The 15931-nt window shown below is 52.4% G+C and overlaps 1 protein-coding gene across 1 annotated transcript in view; it reads left to right on the forward strand.

The window, feature by feature from the left end:
- ITGA11 (integrin subunit alpha 11) overlaps positions 1–13831 on the forward strand; it is a gene marked incomplete at both ends in the record, with an annotated part of 31948 nt that extends 18117 nt beyond the window's left edge. Inside the window, 24 exons of the mRNA XM_079541062.1 lie at positions 734–882; positions 1085–1229; positions 1309–1474; positions 2141–2211; positions 2682–2826; positions 3684–3832; positions 4090–4230; positions 4391–4594; positions 5145–5275; positions 5908–6074; positions 6655–6797; positions 7768–7878; positions 8489–8574; positions 9142–9349; positions 10000–10098; positions 10942–11018; positions 11411–11500; positions 12046–12136; positions 12218–12331; positions 12568–12654; positions 12782–12892; positions 12997–13092; positions 13350–13463; positions 13757–13831. Coding sequence (XP_079397188.1) covers positions 734–882; positions 1085–1229; positions 1309–1474; positions 2141–2211; positions 2682–2826; positions 3684–3832; positions 4090–4230; positions 4391–4594; positions 5145–5275; positions 5908–6074; positions 6655–6797; positions 7768–7878; positions 8489–8574; positions 9142–9349; positions 10000–10098; positions 10942–11018; positions 11411–11500; positions 12046–12136; positions 12218–12331; positions 12568–12654; positions 12782–12892; positions 12997–13092; positions 13350–13463; positions 13757–13831 — 2970 coding nt within the window. The remainder of the gene's footprint in view (positions 1–733; positions 883–1084; positions 1230–1308; positions 1475–2140; positions 2212–2681; positions 2827–3683; positions 3833–4089; positions 4231–4390; positions 4595–5144; positions 5276–5907; positions 6075–6654; positions 6798–7767; positions 7879–8488; positions 8575–9141; positions 9350–9999; positions 10099–10941; positions 11019–11410; positions 11501–12045; positions 12137–12217; positions 12332–12567; positions 12655–12781; positions 12893–12996; positions 13093–13349; positions 13464–13756) is intronic.
- Between the last annotated feature and the right edge of the window lie 2100 nt (positions 13832–15931).

Here is a 15931-nt window from a genome sequence, read left to right on the forward strand (position 1 = left end):
TGACCAGGCACGGGGAGGATGAAATCATATGGAAATGTAGGAGCACTGCCCTGGGCATATGCAATTGTGCAATTATTTGTGCAGGGATTTTGCACAGCTCTGTGATAAGGAAAGGGAGGAGAGAGGTGTTATGACCACTCCTGATTCCTCAGCACTTTGCACAGATAACCCCCAGTGGGTCTTATCTGGAGATGATGCGGTTCTGCACTGGATCACAGCACGGCTGCATCATCCCACACCTATATACCCAGAGTGGGCAATAGCAGGCAGAAAATGGAAACAAAATTGAGCATTATCAATGGTCCCATAGGGAGAAAACTGGAGCAAATAGAGATGTTGAGGGTGGCTGCAGGCTGCTGGGGAGGTTGGGTCCCAGCGGGGCTGTGGATGCTCAGCTGCTGCCTCCACTAATGGAGCACAATGAGCAGTGAACTGCTGTGTCAATGTTCTGAATGGCTTTCTCTTCTGTAGCTGAGCAAAACTCCAAACAATCTCAGATCCAACATTTCGGTTGTCACTGCTAGCCTCAAAACCTGGCAAAATACCCCTTGATTTTTTACTATTTTCCTTTTCCCTTTTTTCTTGGCCCAACTTTTGCTTGGGTTGCTGTTCCCAGCCTATGCAACGTGAACACGCCATAGATCTGCCACTGTGTGGGGCTGGGAAATCATCCCTCAGGTTGCTGTGCCCCACTATGCAGCAAGCTGTGTTGTGACCTGTCCGTGCTCTCTAGGTTGGAGTTGTTCAGTACGGAGAAGACGTGGTCCACGAGTTCCATCTGAATGACTACAGGTCTGTAAAAGACGTGGTAGCAGCTGCCAGCCACATAGAGCAAAGAGGAGGGACAGAGACCAGGACTGCCTATGGGATAGAGTTTGCACGGTAAAAATCCCTCACGTTCACCTTCATTCCCGTGAGCTTAAACTCAGTGTCTTCTTCCCTTCTCTCCCTCGTCGCGCTCCATCTCTCCCTGCAGTCTGCAGAGTGTGGGCACAGGGACGCAGCCGGGATGCAGGGGACGCGCTGGGGTGGCTGTGACCCCTGCGGTGACTCTGAGCAGCCCAGGGCATCTCTTCAATTGCAGCTCGGAAGCATTTCAGAAAGGTGGCCGGAAAGGGGCAAAGAGAGTAATGATTGTAATCACAGATGGAGAGTCGCACGACAGCCCAGATCTGGAGAAGGTGATTGAGGACAGCGAGAAAGACAACGTCACCAGATACGCGGTGGCTGTGAGTACTGGGCTGCTTCGGGACAGCTGTGTCTGTAGCATGAAAAGACCTGATCTTCACATCCCTACCTCCACCCCAGGTGCTGGGTTATTATAACAGAAGAGGAATCAATCCCGAAGCCTTTCTGAATGAAATTAAATTCATAGCGAGTGACCCTGATGACAAACACTTCTTCAATGTCACGGACGAAGCGGCGCTCAAAGACATCGTGGACGCCCTGGGGGAAAGGATTTTCAGCCTGGAAGGTGAGCAATGTCTTCCCTGCCCTCCCCAGATTCCAACCCAGTCAACAGGAGCTAGAATGGCCACAGAGCACAGATGTGGCGCCTCCGCTCGATGCTCACGCCCTAGAATGCCCTAGGTTGAGCAAACAGGGGTGAGCTTTTTGGTTTTCGCCACTGAATTTATCTCCATTTCATAAGGAAAGGGCATGCTGGGACAGGCCATCGAAACTGAAGATGGAAGGCTTTCACTGAATATAAAAGAAAGAGGATTTGGGGGAATTTTGGTCAAACAGTTCCTAACCTCCCTACCAGCTGTCTCAGCCAGCCCAGTGCTCCTCCATGACACAATATCTCACTGGCTGAGGAATTGCATCCAGTTGCAACAAAACAAAACCCTTTGAATCCACACTTTTTTTTTTTTTTTTTTTTTTTTTTTTTTTATGTAATCCTGTAATTTGCAGCTATGAAACAAAGCAGCTGCACAGAGGCAGTGCTCACACTATTTATTCTGTATTTATTCAGTCGCTCATTAGCAGCACAAGTGTGTGTAATTGTGGTGATTGAGGGACATTTGTGCCAGCTGAGGTCATCTGTGCTCAGCAGGGTGGAGGTGCTTTCATCCCATCCAAACCAATATCATCCCCTGCAGGGGAATTTTGCATTAAATCCCTTCTTTTCCTTCTTAAGGAACCAACAAGAACGAAATCTCCTTTGGACTGGAGATGTCCCAGACTGGATTCTCATCACACATTGTGGAGGTAAGAGGGTAAAACCACTTTGCTCCTGTAAATACCTGTGGGTATTTACAGCTGGGGAAAAGGGCTGCGAAGGGGATCGGTGGGTGCTGCATCAGCACAGGCTGCACAGGCAGTGCTGGGATCGCTGCTCCTGGGGGTGTTTCAGAGCTGTGGGGCTGTGGCACTCAGGGAAGTGGGCACAGGGGGATGGGTTGGGGATCTTGGAGGTCTATTCCAGCCTCAATGCTTCTATGATAGCCTAGAAACTGGGTGTTTAGGGATCTCGCAAAACCAGCCCCCTTGGGTCATGGAATCATAGAATCACTGAGCCCCTCGCTCGTGGGTCACCTTCACTCATACAAGTAACAAGTGGGAGAATTGTCTCTGATACGCAAGAAATAGCATGGCAAGAGGCTTTAAAAATAAAAGGCAACCAAATGAGATGCAGTGCGAACCTCCTGCGTGCTGTGCTGACCGTGCCATCTCTGCAGGATGGGATCCTGCTGGGTGCTGTGGGTGCCTACGACTGGAATGGGGCCGTGCTGAAGGAGACCAGCAGTGGGAAGGTGATCCCACTGCGTGAGTCCTACCTGCAGGAGTTTCCTGAGGAGCTGAAGAACCACGGCGCATACCTCGGTGAGGCGGCTCGGCTGGGCTCTGCAGCTGGGATTTGATGCTCAGTAATAGGAAGCACAACATGCTTCCCGAGTTGGGAAGGGTTGCCAATGTCAGGAGTAATGTCCGTCCGTGCAAGGCCTCTGGTAACCCCAGCACCAAGGGAGAGCCCCACAGCAACTGCATCACACAGCACAAATGCAATTTTAGTGCAGGAGGAGCTCAGGCCCAGCTCACCCCAAGTGCTTACCGGAACAGCTTAAAAAACACTGATGAAATTTCATGCCCAGGGAGGAAATACCTGCTGTGCTAATCTGTTCCATGTGTGGGAGTCCTGCAGTGAGGATCCCGGACTGGCTTGCAAAATGAATCCTCTGCCCAAGCTATGAGTGCTGAGACTGGGGGCTGTTCACCCACCAGGACACCAAGAGCCCCAGGCACTCATTTCCTTACTGGAAGCAGTGGGAAAGACAGACATAGCAAGAAAGCCCCAGTGTGCCCTGCCCTGGGATCTGAGTGCTTCAAGGTTGATGCTCTGCTTAGAAATATCCCCCCACGAGGGGAAAAAGTAGAGAAGACAAAGCCTAAGGTAGGGTCAGTGCCCAAGGAAAAGGCGTCTGTGAGTCCCACCAGCCTCCAGGCTCTCACATCTCAGCCAGCTTTGACCCTGGGAGAGATCTGAACCAGCCTCAGAGCCAGCTGTGCTTTGAGACTCTAAAATAATTTGTAGGAATCCAGAGCAGGCTGCAAGTTTGGAAAAGGGGGTTTGTCAGTTATGGCACTGTGTGAGCTCCTCCGCAGCCACCAGAGGCGACCATGGGGATATAGGATGGGACAGGCAGGAGGCAGATCTTGCTCACCCCACACCCGCGCCACAGGTTACACCGTCTCCTCTGTTGTGTCCACGGCACGCGAGAGGCTCTACGTCGCGGGAGCACCCAGGTTCAACCACACTGGGAAGGTCATCATCTTCACCATGCACAGCAACCGCAACCTGACCATCCACCAGGCGCTGAAAGGAGAGCAGGTAATGTGAGACACGGCTGCAATGCCGCTTTCTGCTCCTCCTCTCCCTGTGTGCAGCATGGATTTGCCCAGCTGCTGTGTGCTCCCGTACTGATGTTCCCCGTTCATTTTGTATCATAATGTGTGAATAGTTGGGGATCTCCGGGCTGTTGCTGCACATGCAGCCCCAGAAAGTGTAGGAGAGGAGGGGACTGGAGCTGTCCTTGCAGGCGGGGTCACTGTCCCCAGGTGCTCCCATCTCCCTCTTGTCTCCCCCAGATTGGCTCCTACTATGGAAGTGAGATCAACTCTCTGGATGTGAATGGCGACGGTGTCACAGACGTTCTGCTGGTGGGAGCCCCCATGTACTTCAGCGAGGGCAGGGAGAGGGGCAAAGTCTACGTCTACACCCTGCAAGAGGTACAAGCATGTCAGTGCCACCACAGAGCTCAGCATCGTGGCTCGTTATGGCACCCATGTGCCACAAACCAATTATTTTGTAGGACTCACCTCTCGTCTGTTTCCCTTTCTGGGTTTTCCAGGCTTTCTGCTGACACAATTTCCCACTTTCTCCTTGCAGAATCACTTTGTCTCCAGCGGGGCCCTCGAGGACCTGCAGAGCTACCAGAACTCACGCTTTGGCTCCTGCATTGCTGCCGTGCCTGACCTCAACCAGGACTCCTACAATGATGTTGTCATTGGGGCACCTTTGGAAGATGACCACCAAGGAGCGATCTACATCTTCCTTGGCTTTGAGGAGACCATCCTGAAGAAGTACAAGCAGGTACAGCTCCTAGGGCTTTGGTTGGCTCCATTCTTCATCAACTGCACCCATGGACACTGATGGTCACTGACTTCACCAAACCCAATCTGAAGTCAAAGTCCATCAGTGTCCATGAACACAGCAATAGTGCGTTTGGCCATTGATTTACATGGGCTGGGAGTTTATGTTGTTTTTTCTTGTTGCACAGTCATCTGTTATTTTCTCTTTTGGTGGGCCCAAGACAAAACAAATGCACAGTATGGAGAACACGCTCAGCATTCAGAGCAGCAGTTTGCTTTGTATAAAATATTAAAAATACTCCTGAAGAATAGCAAATGTCAGCACAAATCTTTTGGATCATGTCTCCAAAAGGAAATTCCTCACATCCTCTGACAAACTAGATTTGATGCAATTACTTGGGAATAGGTATCCTCAGTAACCCAGTAACCCAAGGAGCTGGCACGGCAGACCTTGGTGCACCCGTGCTCACATGAACACCCCACCTTCACAAATGCTGACTTTGCAGGCAGAGGTACAAACCAGGCTGGATTCTTTCCCTTTTGCTTTTCAGCGAATAGCAGCTGCAGACCTCAGACCAGGCCTGATGTATTTTGGATGCAGCATCCATGGACAGCTGGACCTGAATGAGGACGGGCTCATAGACTTGGCTGTCGGCTCCCTGGGGAACGCTGTGGTGCTATGGTTAGTCCATCTCATTTGGCACTGTTCTCTGCCCAAAGTCCATTGCAATGTGCTCATGTTTTCAGGGGAAAATGATCTTCCAGAATCCTGACCCATCTTTCCAGAATAACACCCGCAGTTTGGTGGGGCTGTGGGATTCCAGATGAAGCTGAGCCCTAAAAGAACATCAGGGATGTTTTACATGGAATCTCTTTGTTAGTTCCCTGGGAGTTTCAAAGCCATGTATTTACCTGTGATGGTACCCAGACTCTTCCTACTCTTATTTAATAGGACAACAATAATTTCAAACATTGATTAACACTTGGGAGGTTCCCTGGGGCTGTTAGGATGCGAGTAGCTGCCCCAGTGGAAATGCTTTACCTGCACACCCCCTGATGCTGCAGAAGCACTAGTGTGCATGCAAGGCACCAAGTCCTGCTCTCCTGCTCATAAGCAGGGGGCAAATGCATAGAGGAGACCCTATGCTTCCAATGCTACACAGCTGAGCTGAGAGCAGGTCTGCATGCTGCCTTGGGTCTTCTCGATGTCGAGAAAAAAGTGTGAAAAAGGTGAATCTAGAGATCTGGGCTTTCTGTAGGATGCTGTGGTCATGCACAGGTGCTCCATGCTGCAGCAACTTACTCGCCCCTCAGGTCCCGCAGCGTTGTCCAGATCAACGCCAGTATCCGCTTCGAGCCCCCCAAGATTAACATCTTCACCAAGGACTGTAAGCGCAATGGGAAGGATGCCACCTGCATGACAGCCTTCGTCTGCTTCACTGCCATCTTCCTCTCAGCACACTTCCAGACAGCCAGCGTGGGTAAGCAGTAGGCACTCCCTCACGTGCTCCTTAGGGAGCTCCCGGTTCACCTCTGCCCCTGGACACAGCTGCCCCACTGCTTTGCAGCCAACAGGACAATGGGACGTGCGCGGTCCCACAGAGCTCCCCTTGCTCTGTGCTGCAGCAGCAGGACACATCTGCACTCCAGATGTGCACACTTCCGATCAGCTCGGAGCAGCTTTACTGATGAGCGCTCTGCTTTGAAAGCACCGCGTGCTGCTGTGACCCCACATCCACCCCAGTGCCTGGGATTCAGTGGGGGTGAGAGCAGCTCAGCCCCAAAGCTGGCAACAAATGCTCTCAAAGGGTGCTCCAGATTGGGAAAAAGTTGGCCCCGAGCAAATCTCACGTGCCACCAACTCTTTGCTTCCCCACGTACCGGGTGTGGAGTTGTCCTGCTTGGCACCACTTGAGAATACTCAGTTGCTTTGCTGTAGTGTACCTGGGAAAGCACAGCACACCTGGGCAGCAGCACCTCCAGAGCAGTTACAGGCCAAGGTGTCAGTGTGTGAGCTAAATATTCAGATATCCTGCACATAACCCCATGCTTTCGTTGCAGCTCTGAGGTACGAGGCGGCCATCGACGAGCGGCGGTACGCCCCGCGGGCGCTGCTGGATGAGAGCGGTGAGCGGCACGCACAGCAGGCACTGGTGCTGCCAGCAGGGCAGGAGCACTGTGAGACGCTGCGCTTCCATGTGCTGGTGAGTGGGGCTGTGCTGGGGTCCTGCTGCTGCAGAGCTGCATCTGCAGGAGGGAGGATGCTCTCCCCTTTGTGCAGAGCACCGATGCAGCAGCATGCATCCATAGGGTGATGGCTGAGGGATCTGTGTGGCTGGGAAGGAGCCTGGTTGCTGAGCCTGGATTTATTTGCGCTGGGTTTGATGTCATCAAGGATGGGTCACAGCCATGGAGCTGCGTTGCATTCCAGCTTGCTCTTGGGGATGGAATGCACTCCGTGCCTGGATCAGGGTGGTTCTCCCACTCCAAAGTCAATGCAAGTTCACTTTTTCCCATTGGAAGCCATTCAGCCCCTGCTGCTACTATCTGCTGCATCCCAAGCCTTGTGGTATCCTCCCCAAGCACAGGAGCCGGCAATATCCTTGATGTCGTGCGTGGGGAGCGGCTGATGCACAAATCTGGCCAAACTCAAACATTCTCAGCAAATGATGAGAATTCTTTGGAGGCCAAGGAGGCTGCCAGACTGGCCTGTCCCCAAACCTCAGCCTGAACTGCCACGAACTTCTGGGAAATTTTTGGTTCTGGGGATGGAGCTTAGAGATGGAGATTGGGATTTAGCTCCAGAGGCATCACGCTTTGAAGCAGCCTCGTGCACATCATGTGTTTGGGGCATGGCATAGGGGGAGTTTATGGAGGTGCAGCAATGTGTGTGCTGTTACCACCTGGATGAGCTCCAGGGATGGACCCCGGGGCAGCTCTGGTGTGTGAAATGCCCAGGATCAGCCCCTACCTGCACCACTGGATATCCACATGGGTGGGTGCTGCTCAGCACCACAGGGCTTGCAGTGTCCCTGTCCCTAGGTGAGGGTTAGCTGGAGAGGGAGGATGATGCACAAAGGGCACTGTATTGCAAATTCTTGATTCATAAAATAACCACCCGTGCCACCACGAGCAGTGGGCTGTCTCCTCAACATTGCTTTCTGCCTGCTGCAGGACACAGCTGACTATGTGAAACCAGTGACATTCTCCATTGACTACGAGCTGGAGCATCCTGAGAGCGGCCCTGTGCTGGATGATGGCTGGCCCACCTCGCTCCGGGTCTCGGTATGTGCAGCATCCTCACGCAGGGCATCACTTAGTGGGGTGGCTGAAATGGTGTGGGCAAGGAATCCTTGCTGTCTGCTGCGAGGTGTCCCTGTTCCTTGCAGGGGAGTTGGACTAGATGACCTCTAAAGGTCCCTTCTAACTCAAATACGTCTATGATTCTATGAAAATCCACCCAGCAATGGCACCCTGTCAAAGCGCCACATGCTCAGTGTTTCTATTACTTATTCCTAGGGAATTTTGCCATGGGATTTGGGAGTTCTGGCTGGAGGTGCTGCACTGTGGGGGTGTGCATCCATGATAGCCCTGGTTTTAAGCAGATGTTACCCATGGAAGCTTAGCTGCAGGAGGGTGCATGCATACCAGGCACGGTTAGTCTTGCCCAGCAGTACTGGAAGCTGGGTGGGACTGGTGACTGTCGAGGACTTTGGTGTCTGCAGTTGGAATTGAAAGTCTAATTTAGCGGTCAGTGTGGTCAGTGGGCTTATCCCCAAAGGAAGCCTCTGCTGCCTTACCCTGGGGCAGCCACCCCAATCTCTACTGTGGTCAGCACAGCCTGATGCTCTCCAGGGCAAAACAATCAGTGGTCTGTTCTTGCTGTCCCCACCAGGTCCCTTTCTGGAATGGGTGCAACGAGGATGAACACTGTGTCCCTGACCTGGTCCTGGATGCCCGAAGCGATGTGCCCAGTGCCATGTGAGTTGGCCATGCTGGGGCTGGCTCCCCAACCCAACCCTAGCTGCAGTGCAGATCCCACACCGAGCACCTGGATGCTCCCAGTATGGGTGGCATGGGGCTGGCAGAGCACAGAGCAGTCCTACTCCACTCCGAGCATCTCTACTCTCGGCTGGGAATGGATTGGTGTATTTCCCAACAACTCCTATCTGATGCCATGGTGATGGGGCCCCAGAGACAAATCAGAAAATAACAGGGGGATAAATGCCAGGCTTGACTCACACAGCAGAAATAATTATATGCTATGTCTGATCCCTTAAAGAGCTTTGAAAGGTCATCTCAGGGGGCTTGGGCCTCTCCTCACGGGGGTGGCAGTGGGTTCTGCGCTGAGCTCACGGTGGTAAAGAGGTGACATCTGTTGAGAAAATCACTTTTGAGGTTGTATGTTGGAACAGACGTGTTCCTTCACGTCCCCCAGCAAGGCTGCAGGGCTTCACTTGCTCCTGCAAAGAAAAAAAACAAGAAAGCAACACCCAGGGATGTGAGAGACTGATGCCGTGGGATTTACATCCTGCCCCTGCCCTACAGGGAGTTCTGCAGCAGAGCCCTGCGCCGTGCAGCTCCCGCCTGCTCTGCCTTCAGCCTCTCCTTCGACACTTCAGTCTTCATCATTGAGAGCACCCGCAGGAGGGTGGCTGTGGAGGCAGTGCTGGAGAACCGTGGTGAGAACGCCTACAGCACTGTGCTCAACATCTCCTTCTCCAGGAACCTGCAGTTTGCCAGCCTCATCCCCAAGGTGCGCTGCTTTGAGCTCCGGTGGTTGGGAGAAGGGTGCCCTACACCCTGTACGTTTAGCTCTTCAGTGTTTGTTGCTGCTTTAGCTCCTTATTTTGGAAATACAACAGTGTTTTTCATTTCAAGGGAGGCTATCAAAAGGTTGCTCTGTTTGTGGGCACCTGGCTGCCGCGGCTCAGAAATAAGCAGATTGCTGACAGAGGTGTGGGGGCTGTTGGAGGCTTGGAGCTTCCCAAAGAGCTGGAGGTGTTTGGACAGCAGGGACCCAATCCTTGAGCTGAGCTGATTAACAATTACTTCTCATCTGGTCAGTGTGCAGGACAGTATCTCCTGACGATCAGAGTTCACAGGGAAGCATAGAAAAATCTTGAATACGGTGCCAAGAACAATCAGTTTCATTCATTCAGCACTGTAGTTAAGCTTTGGAAGAGGATTTGGATGGGAAAGCTGAAAGGGGCTTGTTGGAAATGCTGCTCTCCAGGAGCTGTATGGGGGGGCTGCCCCTGCGGTGGTTCCTGGGGAGGCTTTTCCTTGCCCATTTGTTAAATGTCTCTCTCATAAGGGATGTTTGCCCACTTCATGAGGAGCATGGCCATGAGGTGGTGCCTGCAGCCAAACCCAGTGTCACAACTGCCCTGCATCCCATTTCAGGATGACACAGACATCAACATCGACTGCGCGACCGAAGAGAAGCACCCCAACAAGAGGGTCTGCAATGTGAGCTACCCCTTTTTCCGTGCCAAAGCCAAGGTAATGCCATCCCCTCAAGAAACCTTTGGTTCGGGGGGCCAGGTATGCCCAACCCCAAAGCCAGCTGTGGGCTCTGCAGCCCAAACACAATCGTGATTCCATTTCCAAGACAAGGAGCCAACTTTCCCACCTTCACTTTCCACCATGCATTTTCCTGCCTCAAATTAACCAAGAGCAATCAGCTCCCTGCCTGCTCCCACAGCAACACCTCACTGAGCTGCCCTCCATAAAACTTTCCCAGCCCCCAAATCTGGCCAAAGCTGCACCGTGTCAAAGCCTGGAAGTGATAGGAGAACGCCAGGCACCTTGACAGCTCCCAGAAGGGCGTTTTGGATGCTTGTGGCAGGGAGCGAGCAGGGAGAAGCTCCCCATGACCTCCAAGGGCTGAGAGCGCATCTGCATGGCATCAGGTAGCCCCTGTCCTGCCAAGACAAAGACAAAGCTGGAGATGGAAATTTGGCCGGCGAGCAGCAGGAGCTTTAATATCATAATCAGCTGTGCAGTCCCAGACAGCTTGAGGTCATCGCCATGGCGCTCACAGATGTGACACACATCACATGTTATTGCCATTGGCTCCCAGCCCCACCGGCCGACCCCATACTGCAGATGTGCACTGCAGCCCTGCACTGCTCCCCCCAGCAGTGCCCTTTCCTGAGGGGCTGCTTTGTTTTCCGGCCTCAGAGAGAAAAATGCAGCACATCAGAAGAAGGGAGCAAATCCTGCACGTCCCCAGCACGACCTCCTTTCCTGCTGGGAAGACGGGTCTCTGCGCAGTGCCCTGCAGCATCTCCCCAGTGGTGCAGGAGGTTTTTCCCATGTAACGCTTTCTCCCAATACCCACAGGTGGCTTTTCGCCTGGATTTTGAGTTCAGCAAGTCAGTTTTCCTGCAAAGCATGGAGATCTACCTGGTTGCCAACAGGTTAATGCTAGCTGCACCCCCTTGCTGGCTGCAGCATCGCTCCCCTTCTGCCTGCAGCTCTATGCTGGGGGGGGTGGGTGGGGAGGGGCCCTGCGGTGCTTTGCTCAGTGCTGTGTTTGCTGCATCCAGGTGGGGAAGAACTGCATGGAAACACCATTGCTGTGTGTTCCCCCGCTCAGTGCCCACGGGGCTGCTCTGCTGCTGTCCATGTGCAACCTTCCACCAAACACCTCACAGTTTTGGCCTCAGGCTGATGACAGCTCTGCAGTAGAATTGCTTCTCTCTGTGCTCTGGCTGTAAAGCAGAAGTGGACCCTTTGCCATTGCACTCCTGCACCCCACACAACAAAAATACCTGAGAGCTGCTCACGTTGTGCTTTGCTGCTCTTTCAGTGACAGCGAGGAGAAGGAGAGCACCAAAGAGGACAACGTTGCCCACCTCAACTTCCAGCTGAAGTATGAGGCCGACCTGCTGTTCACCAGGTGTGGGGCAGGGGGATACAGAGCGGGGCTCTGCATCGCTGCTTGGTGCTGTGCTTGGAAAATCAGCAGTGAGAAGCAAGGAGGGAGCTGTGTTGTGTTAAATGCAATTATTCATAGGGGGAAAAAAAAAAAAACAGCTTTCTGTAGGTAATAATGTTCCTAGCATGTGTCCACAGCCTGTGCTGGGGCTGTAAAGCTGCACCTGGGCTGGCAGCTGCGTGGTTTGCAGTCACCTCTCCGAGCAAAAGAGCGTGCATGGAAAGCTTTGGGCATCTGCTAGAGCAGAGTGTGTCCTCTGTCCAAAGCAAGGACGGAGTGAAGGCACAGCTGATAATTTATTAACCTGATTGCAGGATGAAATGTGGACTCAAGCAGCACATTCTCTGGCACTGCTTGCTGTGATTCCAGGAAGGTTTTCTAGACCTTCAGTCACTTTTATTTTATTTTTTTTTTTTAAACACTAGAGGCTCTGGGGCAGAGAAAATAAATCCACTTCATTACTGACAGTTAATGTGAGCACTCTCTGTGCCCCTCTGTCACCACAGGACATCCAGCCTGGACTACTATGAGATCAGATCCAACAGCTCCCTGGAAAGATACGACAGCATCGGTCCCCCCTTTCACTGCATCTTCAAGGTAAAGAATTGACTGCATCCCACCCCCATGTCACCGCCCTGCTCACCCCCCATCCCTCATCCCTACTCTTTGCCCTTTCAGCTGCAGAACCTGGGCTTCTTCCCCGTGGAGGGGGTGACCATCAAACTCACCGTCCCCGTGGCCACCAGGGCTGGCAACCGCCTCCTGCTCCTCACCGAGTTCCTGGTGGACCAGGTAGGGAGGGGTCCATCCTGGTGAAACACCTTGGCGTTGGGTTTGGAGGTGAGGATGGAGATGCCCCATGGTGGATGGCCCCACGTCATGCATCACATCACGGTCACTCTGATGTCCCCACTGCAGGCCACGGTGCAGCAGTGACAGCTCTGAGTGACAGGGCAGTGTCAGGTCCACCGCTCCCACCAGGATGCAATGAAGTGGCACCAGCACATCTCCATCTCCTTTTCTCACAGGAGAACACAACCTGCAACATCGGGGGGAATAACACCGACTATCGCTACACACCAACGGAGGAGGACCTGACCCGCACCCCGCTCCTGGTAGGCACTGAGCCCTGCAGAGGAACCCTGGCATGGGGAACCCTGGGACTGTCCCTGCTCAGTGACACAGTTAGGGCACAGAGCGTGCAGGGTTGATGCTCCCGATCCACCAGTTCCCCCTTTGCAGAACCACAGCAACTCCGACATCATTTCCATCGACTGCAATGTGAAATTGGCCCCCAATGAGGAGATGAACCTCCACCTGCGTGGCAATCTGTGGATGAAGTCACTGAAAGCAGTAAGTCCTCTAAAGGCAAAGCTGTGGGGCCGCAGGGGACACCCCCTGGGGCGCAGCTCCCCAGCCCCATGGCCGGTGCTCAGCTCCAGCCTCTCTTTGTGCAGCTGAAGTTCAAGTCACTGAAGCTGACCACCAATGCTGCCCTCCAGCGACATTTTGGGAGCCCCTTTGTGTTCCGTGAGGAGGATCCCAGCCGCCAGGTGAGCCCTGGGCTGGGAAACCCGTCGGGCTGGGACAACCCTATGCAACCCCATGGCTTTGGGGTTGTTCTGATCTTGCTGGAAAAGCATGGTGATGGCTGGCAGAAGGGCTGGAGTAACCCATGCTGGGCACACAACACAGCTCCAGGCAACCCGCATTGGGTACCCGCTGGCTCCAGCATTCCCCAGCATCACCTCCATTCCTCGTTCCTGCACCCCAAACTGGCATATCTATCTCTGCGCTCTTTGCCTTCCAGATAACATTCGAAATCTCCAAGCCAGAGGAGTGGCAGATCCCCATCTGGATCATCCTGGGCAGCACGCTGGGGGGGCTCCTGCTGCTGGCACTCCTGGTGCTGGTGCTCTGGAAGGTGAGCAGTGCCCTGCGGGGGGAGGAGGGGAGGCGTGCTAGGGGGACTCGTGGCTCTGTGCCTACAGCACTCACCTCTCTTGTGGCTGCTGAGTGGGAAAAAAAATGCAACTTCACACCAAGGGTGCCTCTATTGGGCATCACAACAGCGTCTCTCTCCTTTTTTTCCCCCACATCCATTGTGTTCACGTTCCAGGCTTCAACCGCCTGACACCATCCCTTTAAAAGAGAGGCGTTCCCACGCAGCCAGCCCGAGTGATGCTGGGGTTTTTCTCTTCTCTCTGATCCCTACAGCTCGGCTTTTTTCAGAGCGGCAGCCGCCGGCGGGAGGCGGAGGAGCAGCAGCGGAGCGCAGCGGTGCTGGAGTGATGCTGGCGGGGGGTTCGGGGGGCCTCTCGCTGCCTCCTGGGCGCAGCGCCCACCGCCCTTCTCGGTGCTGGGAGAACCGGGGGTGCATCGGGACGAGGGTGCTCGCCGTGGGGGGGGTTGTGAAATCTCCTCGACAGCTCCAAAACCCGAAAGAAAACACAAAGATAGGTGGCAAAGAAGAAGCCGTACATCCACCCCCCGTTTGGTGGCCCTAGGGGAGCGCAGCGAGAGGAACTTCAGCCTGCCTTGGGCACAGCTCACCCCTGCAGCAGCACCGATGGGACAAGCAGGAGCGGACCCAGCACACAACGTGGGGCTGCAGCACCTCCGTGGGCACCACCTCGATTGCATTCCTTACTTCTCAGATACGTATACCTTCCAATTTCCATCACGGAGCTGTGTCAAACCCCAGGGCCCAACCTGTCCCATCCCTTCCCCTAAAAAAGGGGCAGAAGGACCAAAGTTTGGCTCCGTCCGCAGGGCAGCGCTGGGGCAGGCAGAGGATTGGGGTTGCCTTCTCCTTGATGCACTGAACACAAGCAGTCGCAGAGCGAAGCACCTTAGGGCAGAGTGGTGGCTGGCCGTGCTCAGCACCCAGCAGAGGGTCAGTGCTGTTCGACAACGCTCTTCCTTTACGGCGTAGCAGAATTTATTTATGCTGATGTTAATGGTAACGGAGGGGAAGGAAGCTACGTCCGCCCAACGTGTAACGGCGGTTGGTAAAGAAGTTTTTGGGGTGGTTTTTTGGTTTTTTTATTTTTAATTGGGTTTTTTTTGTTTGTTTGTTTGTTTTTTGTTTGTTTGTTTTGTGTTTTGTTTTGTTTTAAAGGATTAAAAATAGGGTATGTGAAAACTGAAGGCCTCCTGTCCTGTTCTGTGCCACGGGGGGGAGGTGGGAGCTGCTTCTCCCCATGGACTGAGGGCTGTGGGTGGAATTTCCTCCCAGGCCCAGGGCTCTGCACAGCACTGGAGCTGTGTCAAGCATGGGAAACCACTGCTCACACCAGGCAGTGCCTGCAGAGGTGGGGAAGAACATATAGATACACATAAATATCCATACACAGATGTCTGTATGCTTACACACACACATGAATGTATATAGGCATGCACATACACTTACAGAAACACACCTGTGTACTCAAACTACACACACGTATATACACACACAAACACCACACATATATGTATGTACACACAGCCCATAGACAGCTATATATGCATACACATACACCATATGCACACACATACACCATAATGCACAAATACACCATATACACACTGTGTATCTATATATACACAGCCTATAAATATGTATGCCTCTATATATATACACACACATACACAAACACACCATTTATATACTATATATACACCCCATATGTACATAATCACACACACAGACCCCATATAGATAGATACACACTCCTTATATATATGTGTATACACACACACACACATATACACAAACACACACCCATCTAAAGACACCCACAGATGTCTATGTATACAAAATACATACAGAAAAGCCCCCTCCAGCTCTGGGAAATGCTGCTCATAGCAGAGACTGTGCATTATCAAGGGAGTGCATGTGCATTTCTCTGTCATATATATATATATATGTATAATCTACATACAGCATTTATGTATCTATTTACATAGATATGTAAAAATAGATATACATATATATGCATACATATACCTCCATACATATACATACACACACACACTATATACTTAGGTATACACAAAGACATAAGCATATATTTATATCTGTATGTCCACTCAATACCTATAATGCATTATGTATACACATGGACTATAATTATGTGTACACACATATGTATATTTGTATATAAGCACATTATATATGTGTATTTTATGCATTTATGTGTGTATATATGTATATGTGTACACATACATAACGTGTGTATACACATATACACACACACCCCTAAAATGTGTTTACATGCACACACACAGAGCTGTGGGACAGACATGGTCCCCCATATCATGATCCCCCATACCAAGCACAGACTCTCCTGTGACCAAAACTTCCCAGAGCAGAAGCTGTGTGCATATGTAGCTGTAGGTATTACACCT

The sequence above is a fragment of the Tetrao urogallus genome (genome assembly GCF_951394365.1).
Source record: "Tetrao urogallus genome assembly, chromosome: 11".
NCBI lineage: Eukaryota > Metazoa > Chordata > Aves > Galliformes > Phasianidae > Tetrao > Tetrao urogallus.